We start from the raw sequence: 12981 nt of genomic DNA, 5'->3' as shown, positions 1-12981 counted from the left end.
ATCACATCCATATTTATGAGAGGGATTAGCACATGTGATGGACAAATGTGTGAATGCTACCACTGCAGTACATACAACCAGAGGGGCAGATGACACAATACACGTATTCCCGTGTTCTCTGAGTGGCGCACAGCTTACCAGTAAATAATTACTCCCCACGGGGCATTATGAACTTTCCTGGGGCAATTAAAGGTCTAAGAGTCACATATTGGAGTGCCTTATTGCTATTACGAAGTGATGAATTTGCTTCCACTAGATGTTGATAACATGAAATATCAGGAGTTACGTTATTGCTTCTAAACCAGATTGCAATCTGTAGATAATAAAGTCTTCACTAATTAAGATAAAAAAGAATTCATAACATATAGGACTTCTAGAAAAGTAGTCTCAAAAACAAGAACCTAATAGCAGAATCATAAAACCAAGGGGGGGGGGGGGGGTCTACCAGTAAAGGCGATGAAGCATGAAAGCCCAGTTCTGTATGTATTGCTTATATTCTTTATTATTATATATAGTATATTGTATTGCACAGGAACAAACTTCCACTAATCCTGCCCCAGGACTGGTTGTGTGTTAGGCCACATTAACCCCAGTAAACTTCAAATTTGTTTACTAACGTAACATTTGGTCTAAGAATGCTGCAAATTGAGAGTACAATCTTTGCATCTTATCACAGGTAAGTTCATACAGGAGGAGGGCTAAGTACACACTATACAATTTTCAGGCCAACCTTACAGACATTGGATCGTTGCCCTGATAATTGGTTAGTGTGTACCTGCATTAAGGATAGACGGAGATGTCCAAAACCCATAGGATTGGCTACTAATATAGCATGTGCCGCACACGGTATGTCGTTCACGTCAATTTGGGTAGGTTTTAGGACTGTTCAGAAAATGCAGTGTGTACGGACCTTGGCTCGTTGTACAGTGTACAGAGGAACTATCAATGAGACAATTTGGAATCAAAGGCTTTCTTTAACACTAGACGATTATTAGGTAGTAAGTAAGCTGTACATCGGCTGTTTTCGGGATTGTTTTGTGTGTCCTGAATAGATCTACACTGGGCAAAATGTTATAGTGTGCACCTAGCTTTAGCCAATAACAATGAGATACAATCAATTTCTATTTCATACAATTGGTGTACAGGTATCTGGACCCCTGAGCACCCAATCTGACTAATCCTTTTCCTTAATGCTATGGACAAGAATTATGCTTTTCAGGACCATCACCACCAATGATAAATAGATCCATTAGAGTTGGCCGGGTTGTACTTTCTAGCACAACTCTAAATTGCAGTGTGGAAATAAAGTTGTCCTGTATTTACTGTGTGTGCCACATTTGCACATACAAAATACATATATTTATATTTTACCCATTGCACGGCGACATGGATTGTCCAGGTACAGATTGGTACCCTAGAAGTACTCCTACATTCCTAATACTAAACATGATGACCCCTGTGGGCCAGTGATCAATAGATGCAAATGTCAATACAGTGTTTAAACTTAATTTTGTGACTCTTGTATGCACACCTTAACGTGTTTCTGCATCAGGTTTCTATGTGCAGCATAATATGTGCCTTACTGTCATCAAGGAGTTTCCCTTTTATATCCGTCTGGCCTGCTTCCCTGACCGACATGCTTGGGATACAAGGAGAGTGACTTGTGGAATCCCAGTTTTTCCTCATTAATATAATAAGTGCAGCTGTCGCAGAATATCTCATCATTAAGTGGACACTATCATATTTTGGGCTCATTCTGCCTGACGTGATCTTAATCGGGCATGATGTGTTTCTTTTTCTTTTTATTATAAAAAAATATTTAGCCAAAACCTGTACGGACATTCAAACGGAAAGCCTCAACAAACACATATACATACAGAAGCTGGACGAGCAATGCCTCTAGTGAAAACGTGATTACCGAGTGACCTAGAGCTCTACAGACAATAGGAACTGGCTGGGAAAGACAAACAAATGCGCGCATCACCTAGATATAGTGTAACTACGTTCTAGCTCAAATAACACGGCTATTTTTAAGGTCAAATCCACGGAAACAAAATGAATAATGTGAAAATATGATTACATAAATTAAATATACTAACCAAATGCAGTCATCTAGAGATATGGTCATTGACGTGGGTGTATTAGTTTGTCATTTTCTCAAGCTGCTTTCATTAAGTTTAAGGAGAGAACCAACAAACTGGAGGATGGAGACTTCATACCTGCTTAGTACTGATCAGCTGGACAGATATATATTCCTGTCGGAAACTGATGCATGTATATACAGTACACACAGGAATACTGGAAAAAATATTATTTTCCTGTAACCTGTGAGGAATAGCCTTAACACTTTACCTGCTCTCATACAGAAGATCAGGGTAGCAAAGTGGTTCCCAAACTCAGTCCTCAAAGCACCCTAACAGTCCAGGTTTTATGGCTATCCATGTTTGAGCACAGATAGCTAAATCAAAATTAAGAATTAAGGCATCTGTGCTTAAACATTGATATCCTTAAACCCTGAACTGTTAGCGTGCCTTGAGAGTATACTGTTTCAGTCGAGAGAGAGAGAGAGAGAGAGAGAGAGAGAGAGAGAGAGAGAGAGAGAGAGAGAGAGAGAGAGAGAGAGAGAGAGTGTGTGTGTGTGAGAGGCACTATATGAATTTCCACCAACTGTGTACTATTGCTTCACATTCTTGATGGATTATGTTGGTTAGTGACTTTGCTGCTTTATCTGAATCATTGCATGTTGGTAGCGATCAGAAAAATAATTAGTACTGTGAGGTGGGAATCAGTGTGGTCAGCCAGTGTTCTCCAGTATTAGCATCTCTCATCAGATCTGTATAGCCGGCTTTCATATAAGGTTACTGCAAAACAAGCAGAGGGAGAAAAGACAAAATACTGTACCCAAGGAATGTGCCGCGGTAGTTTTGGAGCTGAAGAATCGGCCAAGGCCAAGGTCTCCTAATTTCACGACTCCGGCGGCCGTTATAAAGACATTTGCAGGCTTTATATCTGTGGAAGAATAAACACTATTTATAAACTTTACTTTAGGCATGTTTTGGCAAAGGTAAGCATCATGTTCTCTAATGGGCTGATCAAGATGTGTGCTGGTAGCCTGGGAAAGGGGACTTACTGCACCATAATGGAAGGCAGGCACAAAGTATGAGGATCACCTTGCTCTAGTACCTGTGCTATACCATTTCTGGGAGCAACACTCTTCATGTTAGTCAGAAATAAACTGGAACAACAAACTGTATAAATAATAAAAAAATATTATCAGAATTCCTTATCTGTTCTACTTGATCTCGCTTTTTATGCGGATATCAAACATACAGTGCAACTTCTGCTTTCTGAAGCTTGGCAAGACTTGTATATTAATACATTACTACTGTTCTCTGTGTCAGTCTGCCTCTTCTGCATTTCTCTTGCCAACAAGTCATTTGAAAATGATCTTAGATGATTACTAAATACTGAAAACTTTTATTTTCCCCAAACACAAATGACATTTGTTGTAGCACCACAGTGACTTCAGTTACAGTAGTAGCCCCTCCATAGTCCAACACTATATGGACACATTACACTGAATGCTAAAGCCAAGGAAAGGAAATTAAAAATAAAGTACAACAAATAGCCTGTCTTTTAGTATATACTTCAGTCTGCCTCCCTCCCAGCACTAAAGATTGAAGGCAGCAATCCAGGCCCGGTGACTGGGGTACACTTGTAACAGGCCCTGAGGTTCCTAGGGGACCTGGGGACTCACAGGCCTATAGCTAAATCCATCTGCCCCTGATAAATTTGTTTCCAATCACTTCATGCACCGCTACAGCGATCTCCAGAGGAGCAGGCACGTGAAGAGGAGCAGCCAGAAGACACAGAAGGATGGGACTGGAGGAATGCAGAGAGCTGGAGCGGCACTAGGAGACTGGAGCTGGAGCGGCACTAGGAGACTGGAGCTGGAGCGGCACTAGGAGACTGGAGCTGGAGCGGCACTAGGAGACTGGAGCTGGAGCGGCACTAGGAGACCGGAGCTGGAGCGGCACTAGGAGACCGGAGCTGGAGCGGCACTAGGAGACCGGAGCTGGAGCGGCACTAGGAGACTGGAGCTTTAGAGGCACTAGGAGTAATGACGTTTCTCCCATAGATCAGAGGAGCGGCGCCGGTGTCCGGAGACGGAGGGCAGCAGCGGTCGGTTAGTAGGAGTGGGGATGGGGATTATTTATTTATTTTGGTAAGCGGCACAGCTACAGGGGGCATAACTGTGACCACGCCCTTCCCCATGAAACCACGCCCCTATTTTTTGGGGGGTACGCACTAACCCTGTTTCACCTGTGTGTGGGGGACGAAGGTAACCTTCACCCTGGCCGCCACAAGGTCTTGCACCGGCCCTGCTCCCTGAGCATATCCAATCAGTGCACAGCATTTCTCTAAAGGGGGGTACTGACGGGAGAGATGTGTGATGAGCGATCTTAACACAGACCGCTCAGCACACATCTCTCCTCCCGGCACAGCATAGCGCGATGGGGGCCGCTCACTTCAGATTGCTAGATTGAGCGACAGGCTCAATCTAGCACCGGCGATAGCGTTGTGCGGGGCCACGCATCGCTATCACTGGGGGGCATACACACGGCAGATCCTTTCTTAAAATCTAAGCAATCTAGTCAGATTGCTTAGATTTTAAACACGGATCTCTCCGTGTGTACCCCCCTTTACCTAGTACACTGCAGCCATTCACTCAACTTAGATGTCTGTATTAACTGAAAACTCATGACAGCCATGTGATAGGATGTTGGTTCATTCCATAACACTGACATAACTAGAATCTTTCTGGGTATTAAATACAGTGAATCTGTCACAGTCGTGCATTACCACTATGATAATAGTCACTGTGAATTTGCGAACACAAGTTAAATATTTTGCATAGCATAAATACAGAATGTCCTTGGTAAACCAGCATACATTCCTGGATTCTATAATTACATAGATTTTAAGCATTTATAGTTTTGTACTGTATTTATAGCGACCTCTGTTTTACATTGACACGGTTAATGCTTCTGTATCTTATGTACATCTGCAATAACTAGTTCTGTGCAACATGCGATGTACAGGGTCACTCCTTGTGCATCAGATCACATTATGTGAACAGCACAATATGTTAATGCATAGCAGATACATAAATCTATGGCAGAGGTAAGGATTACTAGCAAGAGGACCGCAGGGTAAATCGCACTGGTTGATAAGACTGACGGTTTCCCACCACCGTTCTAGTGGAAGACTTTTGGTATTCTGTTACTCTGGGTAGTAATAGTTCCTGAGCATTAGAAGCTGGTTGAGATCGCTTTCATAGAAAACACGTACATACATCTTCATGAAGCCATGTGTCCCAATGCCCTAAACACAAGAAAAACTCTGATCGATGCCTTTGTATTCAACACTTCACAGATGTGATGTGCCAAGACTTTTATAAAGGAATCAAAACAAATCACCTTCTGACAGTTTCATCAGGTCCAATCACAGCCAGGCTTCAAAGGACGGATGAAACAAAATGTTCAGAGGTAACAGGGTGAGGAGTAAGTGAGGGAGGAAAAACAAAACGCAGAGGATGATATTGCTTAACCAGCTCAGTGCTGCTGATGTGCAACACAGTCCATTAGTTTACAGCCTGAGATCTGAGCATCATCAAAAGGCTGTGATGGTAAGAGGCTTGTCTTACATTGGGGGGGGGGGTAGTAAAACTTTTTAGTTCAAACCTCTTTCACATAAGTATAGAATGCTATAGCGGCAATCGTCTAGTACACAATGAGATATCTGCTTATGAGGCGACATGCAACTTTTCCCTACTGTATATATTGTCAGATACATACAGATCTATCTTACATCATTGCTGCAGTCGCAACAAAAAATGTGTATTAGTCGCAACGCGATGTGGCTGTGACGCACCAGGAGACTGCCTGTACCCTCCATCATACACAATGCAAGCCTGTGCCTCACATCACACCCAATGCCATCCTATGCCCAGCACACCCAATGCCATCCTATGCCCACATTAACACACAATGCCAGCCTGCACCTGCCATTACACACATTGACAACCTGTGCCCTTCACTACACACATTGCCAGACTGCCTGTACCCTCCATCACACACAATGCCAGCCTGTGACATCCATCATACACAGTGCCCGCCTGCAATATCGATCACACACAATGCCAGCATGCACCCTTCATTACACAGATTGCCAGCCTGCCTGTCTGCAACCTCCATCACACACACTGCCAGTCTGTGACATCCATTGTACACAATGCCAGCCAATGCCCTCTCACTAATTTAACAGTACATACGGAATCAGCAATAAATGTCCCAGAGAAAAGCACTGGAGAGGGGGCATTCATGCAGAGGAGCCTCTTCCACCATGGAAGGGAAGACGTGATCCCTGTAGTGGGATGTGACAAGTCACGGGGGTGCAATTCTACATTTTTTCTTTATCATGGTGACTGGGATTCACCGGGGATAGATGGACAGAGATGAGAGATGGCTATAGAGCTAATATAATACACACTATACTGTAACCAGAAAATACTTCTGCGGTTACAGTAGATTTTTTGACTTTCCAATATGAGTAAAGTACTGCTTGCAGAATCAGTACGAGTATGAGTAAAGTACTGCTTGCAGAATCAGTACGAGTATGAGTAAAGTACTGCTTGCAGAATCAGTACGAGTATGAGTAAAGTACTGCTTGCAGAATCCCACAATCAAAACGGTGACACTCCTCTGCCAATGATTGGTGCCAGACCTACATTTGTTTTATCTTGGTGTTGGCTGCAGTGTATATACCTCCCAGATTGATTACTGATCTCCCACCCAGGTTCTCTCCACCCCCCCTGCCCCCTCCAATTCTCTGTCTTTCTGCTCTATTACCCCCTTTTTCATCTTCTTTTATTCTTTCAGGACTGTTTTTCCTTTTTTTCTTCTTATTTAATATCAGTATAAAAATATTTTGGATACATTGCCTTTATATTTATTTGGTTTTATTGTTATAGGGACTTCAGTCCTATTCCTATTGTTTGGATGTACATTTGACTGTGGTCTACATCGTTGTATTATGGTTAAAAAAAAAGTGACTCTTAGAATGGGGACAGAGGGCCTAATTCAGGATGGATCGCTACTGTGATCCCCTGTGCAGTTTCCCAATTATCGTGAAACTGCGCAGGCGCTGGCCCTGCTCTGCGCCTGTTCAGAGCGGTTCCTACGTGATGGCGGGCAGCCCTCCGTAAGCCCCTGCCTGATGGACAGACAGAGGTGTTCAAGGGGCGGGGCGGAGTCGCCCAGCATTGCCAGAAATGGGGGATTGTCACCCCATTTACCGGGAGTGGCGAGGCCAAGGTCTGTGTCTAGACACGCAGATTTCTTGGGCTCGCAAAGCTGCATAAGCGGAGGCTTACTAAGCTGGCCGTTTGTGGGGAACATCCCAACCATCGGCCACTATATTGATCCCAGACTGCGGAGCCAGTCGCAGCACTGGGATCACAAATGTAGGAAGGGGGTGTTTAACCAGTCCTACTGTATTTGCATTTTTAGTGATCGCATTTGTAAAGGTGCCTGCATGAAGCTTCACAAATGCAGTCAATGCTGAATGAGTGCCAGTGTGCATAATACCCACCTGCTAATATTGCAATTTGCAGTATTTTAACAGTGTTGGCTATACACAACTTCACACATGATGTTTGAAGGTCTGGACACTGTCAAAGTGCTTAAAATCGCATTAATAACAGGTCGGCATTACGGATTCGGCCATACACTGTCCCCATTCCGACTATCGACCGTACGATCGTGTAATACTCATACCAAACCTGAATTGTAAGGCTATTATACAACATTATGATACTGTTGTGCAACAGAAAGGACTACATTAACCGTTCAGGTGCACACAATCTGTATACTGCCTCGCTTTCTGCACCAGCAACCATATTTGGTTGGAGTTAGTAGATTAAATTTCATGGCCCAAGCCCCATAGCGCTGCAGTAAAGGGAATCTGCTTTTCCAGCACGTCTGCCAGAACTCTCATATAGAATACATAATATATAATAAATAGGTCATTTACTCCCAGCCAATAAATCTTGAAAACATATAGTACTTACTAATCCCAAATGCAATGTTCTATTTGCTTACTATATGATTTGTGACCACCAGCTGTATACAGTATCTAGAGGTCACTGACTTCCAAGAGACACACAGTCCATAGCTGAATGGGGAGATTACCTCTGTGCATGATCCGGCGGGAATGCATATGTTCCACAGCGCTGCAACACTGCACAAAGTACTTCCACACCGTCCTCTCCGGTATTAAGCGCTTCTGTTTCTTAAAATACTGTGACAAGAAGACAAAAACAAATGTGACCAGGAGGGAGGCAAGAGATGGCATAAGGCAATGCCAGCTTTGTAGAAGCAAGCAAAGCGTTGGACATACAGTATACAGACAAATCAACGGATCAACATTCAGTTATAGGACAGGAAGAGTATGGTGTACAGGGCATACAGGGCGATTAAGGTATAATGGTAAGATAATAAGATTGTTTCGGATTTCATTCATATTGTTCTGTATTGCATACACTCATTGCGTGAGGTCATAAATAAATGCGGGCATACATATAAAGACGCCAGTAATATATGCATGAGGGAAGGAAGAACATAAGGTGGAGCGCAGTACAGAAAAAGAAGGAAGACCGGAAGTGCACACTGGAAAGAAAGAAATGATTAAGAAGAAGTAGGATATAAAAGAAAAGGTGAAGAACAGTCAGAGACTACAGAAGAATAAAGGAGATTGGGGAGCTGGGGGGGTAATCAATCTTCCTAAGTCTCATGTTCTGATGCAGCGTAACCCATTTCCCACACTCATTGAATCAATGCTGCGGAACAAAACGCGGTCTGACAGGTGGAGATTCCGTCTCCGTGTAATGAACATTTCTTGTCTTAATTACCTTGAACAACATATTTAACGCCTCAGAACCACAAACTGTGACAAATGGAGCATTTGCCTGAAGCAAACTCTGAAACCGCTTCTTTAAATATACTCTGAACTTCTCTAGAACTCTAATAGCTCACCAGCACTGCTAACTAGGTATTCTCTGCACTTCAGAAGTTATAGTGTATCGCTACATACACACAGGATGGAAGGAAATGACATCATACTGTATCTTTGTGATATGCTATCTGTGGCAGTGGGGAGTTACCATGGCCCAGTGATTGCTAGCCTTTTATGGACATACTACCAATATGCAGAACGTGAATAGCACAGCGAGGCTTTAGCGCTGCGTCCTAGCGTCCACAACTAAATACCATGAACATGCGAGCGAGCGGTTACCCATCCACCTATTGTAATATGTGTACAAACTTAATGCAGTTATTAAACACAGACAATGGTGGTATTGGAGAACGTCTTCACTTTGTCGCTGTTACATCATAAACATTAAAGTATCTCCATTATCTGTTATTTAGAGATTTGTCTTCTACTCTTTGGCTTCCATCCATCATTATTATGGATACTGTTTCTTATGCTGTTAAAAGGGGATCAGTATGAGATCCTGGCGGTCAGGAGACAGACGCCGGGATCCCAGCAGCTGGTATCCCGGCGGTGAGCACAGCGTGTCCTTTGGTCGCCACTGGGTTCTATTTCCCCGTGGGTGGTGGCGTGGGGAAACCAGCCACCAGACAGGATTCCGGCGTCGGTATATTGACTGCCGGGATCCCGTCCATCGATCAATTGACTGCCTCCCGTTAAAAGTACACTTCTTAAAATCCATGCATAGGGTTGCACTGGGTATGTACTATCACGTAATCCTTACCAGCAAAAGTACAAGCTCCACAAGGTTATTAACCCCAGTAATTTCACCATTCACATCTTATACTGGCCATACAACTTCATATCAAGCTCACTATCAGACAGACCAATTATGTAACATTGCCATAAACTGGTCTGTCTGACGGTGAGTATATCCAGGCCCAAATTATCCCAATTTACAAGCATGCCGAAAGATTTTTCATACATGATAGACTGATAAGTGATGCTCAGCTGCGGCCACACACTGTGCAATTATCGATCAGGCGCTAACTGGCTGGCTGGGCCTTGGCCACCTGTAGACTGAACGGGTCATGGGTCATAATCTAGTGACTGCTTGAGTGAGAAACGTCACTTAAAGCAGGACGCCATGTTAACTGTTCAGTCAGGGGAAATTATATACAGCCTGAAAGACCAGCATGTAGTGGCAGGGAGCATATGTAAGAGATGCGCAGTGTGGGCCTTATTCAGAGATGTAGGAAAACCTGATGGTTCCGTGCACCTCAGATGTTAGGCACTTGGCTCATACGCAGTATCTGTACTGCACTTGGGCCAATCTGTTTCTGAGCCAACAGTCGCAGTGCCACCTAAGCCACAGTATAATTGTTGTGCTGCTGTTTGGTGGGTGGAGTAGGGGGAAGAAACGTCCAGCATTGTAGAAAACGGGGGGTGTTACCCTGTTTTCTGGCCCGACATCGTGAAACAGTTAGCCATCCTGAGAAATCTGAGAGTTAAACAGATGTACACTTTGGGACATTCCTTTAAGTTTACAAGGTCGAACATACAGAATTGGACGTACGCTGGACTAGAATCCATTACATACCTTCCATAAATCATACGTCTATATTACTGTTTGCCATACAACATGATTAGTTCTTAAAGGTCTCATAATGGTTGCATACATCCATCAGCAAGCTACAGTCGGCTCTCTACTATCACAGTGAGTTCCTTATGCCTCAGGTAGCATTGCCATTAGTCACTGTAAGATGTACACATCTTCCAAGGCATGCAGGGAAGATGTGAGCAATTGCAGTTCATTAGAATTAGCACTTGAAAACAGGATGTTCATGCTTAAAAACAATTTTCCTGCTGAGCCAGAAGTACCTATTGTCAGTCTTTTAAGTGAAGGGTAACTTAACTGTTAAAGTGCAAATCAGGCAATTCTTCAACATGATGCTTGTAGAGCGGAATATGTCGGTATTACATATTTTATTATACCTTCCATGTTCACACAAAAGGTAGGAAACTAATAATATTGCTATTCTATTTACGTACTTTGTCATAAACCCATATAGAACACTTAGAAGACAAATTCCACATCTGTAAAAAGAAATAAAACTCAGCCTTATGGTGCTTACTTTAATCATTTGAGAGAGGTCTCCAGCATCTGCCAGCTCCAGGACTATGTTCAACTCATTGTTTTCAATAAATGAGTCCAGGTACTTAATAACGTTCGGGTGGTTCAATTGCTGCAGGAGAAAACCAATAGAGATGGATGATGAACAGTAGCAGTGTAACAAAACGGCAAGAGAAAACTTTGTACGAATGAGGCTTGAGAGAAATGTGCGGGACTCCTGACTACCGGTAATACTATTTCCCGACTCCGTTTAGTATGACTGGAGAACTCCTGACTACAGATAATACTATTTCCCGTCTCAGATTGTTATGCCTGGAAGACCCCTGACTACTGGTAATACTATTTCCCGTCTCAGTTTATTATGACTGGAGGACTCGTAACTACTGATAATACTATTTCACGTCTCCGTTTATTATGACTGGGTCCAAGGCACAAAGTTCTGCAATTTATCAGTGTGCCTATATATACTAAACGTTTCTTCTAAAAGGGCTCATTCATTTCCTAAGCATTTGCTCATACAGCGTTTTCAATTGTGATTTATCAAAACAATGGGTTTTATAGCAAACCTAATTCCACTGGTTAAAAGTTATTGTGATTAAACAAAAAAAAATATATATATATTATCGAGACGGCTATGGCTTCTAATTTGGTGTTCATTGTTCCCTCTCCAAACATCTGTTGATTTCAGTGGCCATTGCTCAGATCCTTTTTTTATCTAATCAAGTGTGGCCTACGAGCCCCAGATGTTTCTTACATCACTTCAGTTTAGGACCAGTGAGAGTTAACGGGGAGGTCTAAACAATAAGGCAGCTGCCATCTGAGGCAGAAAAGGACTCCATGCAATATGTAGTGGGTAATTTGGGGCAAGCAATGCACAATGTGACTAGCATCCAGGCTGCAGGTTTCCAGCATTTGGGGGGTATTCAGAAATGAATGCAGACTGCTGCATATGCAGCCAGATCTGCTTTCATCTCCTCACATGCTGGAGGCCGCCCAGCACAGTGTTCATCTCGTCACATGCTGGGGGCCACCCAGCAGCCTGACTGCACTGTCAGGTGGCCCGTCACAATTTTTTTTCCGGAGCAGCTGCGTGTCACGTCACAAAGCCCCCCCCCCCAAAAAAAAACGGTCTCTACCCACTCCCGTTTGAGACGCCCGTCCCACCCCAATGATGCCCCCGCTCCCCATGGCCGCTGCTGTCAATCACACTGTGGCCAAATTCTTCCAGTGCGTGTTTGCGGACCATCTTACTGCAACCACTGCGTACAGATGCGCGACTGCGTTTGGGTCTGAATTAGGAACTTTGTCTGGTAATGGTCCCTGAGAGTTGTGCTTTACATGCTTTTTAAAAAACACTTGAACGTGGACCTTTTTTTTGTAATATATTCAACTTCTTCAGTAAAGCTAGGTACACACCATCAGATTTTTTTGGGTTGGCCCGACAATCGGATGATTTTTTGGGAAATTGTAGGCACCAATATCTGAGCTACAGTACACACTAAAAGATTTTTTATTTAAAGTTACCAATTTTCTACCACATTACACTGCATTTGCATATGTCCGCCCACAAGAAGGATGACATAGTGACAGGAAAATGAAGGAAACATGGGCAGATTGTTGAGAATGCACACATGCTGCTTGATACCAGGAGATTGTGGCTGAGATTTATGGTTTGGGACGACAAATCGCAAAATCGATGGCTGGTGTGTGGGGGCAAGATTTCCCAGACTTATCGGTGAAACAATAAAACAATCACTTGCAGATTGTAGGGGTAATTTAGACTGGGATCGCTGCAG

General features: G+C 43.3%; 1 protein-coding gene across 4 annotated transcripts in view; it reads right to left on the bottom strand.

Moving 5' to 3' along the window:
* The window catches only part of NEK6 (NIMA related kinase 6), a 283568-nt gene that overhangs the window by 47373 nt on the left and 223214 nt on the right, over nt 1–12981 (bottom strand). For all 4 annotated transcript variants that reach the window (XM_063936856.1, XM_063936854.1, XM_063936857.1 and 1 more), the window contains 3 exons: nt 11187–11297; nt 8253–8361; nt 2902–3009 (listed from right to left, as the gene is read on the bottom strand). In XM_063936856.1, coding sequence (XP_063792926.1) covers nt 2902–3009; nt 8253–8361; nt 11187–11297 — 328 coding nt within the window. The remainder of the gene's footprint in view (nt 1–2901; nt 3010–8252; nt 8362–11186; nt 11298–12981) is intronic.

This window comes from Pseudophryne corroboree, chromosome 8 (genome assembly GCF_028390025.1).
Source record: "Pseudophryne corroboree isolate aPseCor3 chromosome 8, aPseCor3.hap2, whole genome shotgun sequence".
Taxonomy (NCBI): Eukaryota; Metazoa; Chordata; class Amphibia; order Anura; family Myobatrachidae; genus Pseudophryne; species Pseudophryne corroboree.
The sequence above is the reverse complement of the archived record's forward strand: the minus strand, read 5'-3'. Positions and strand labels throughout refer to the sequence as shown.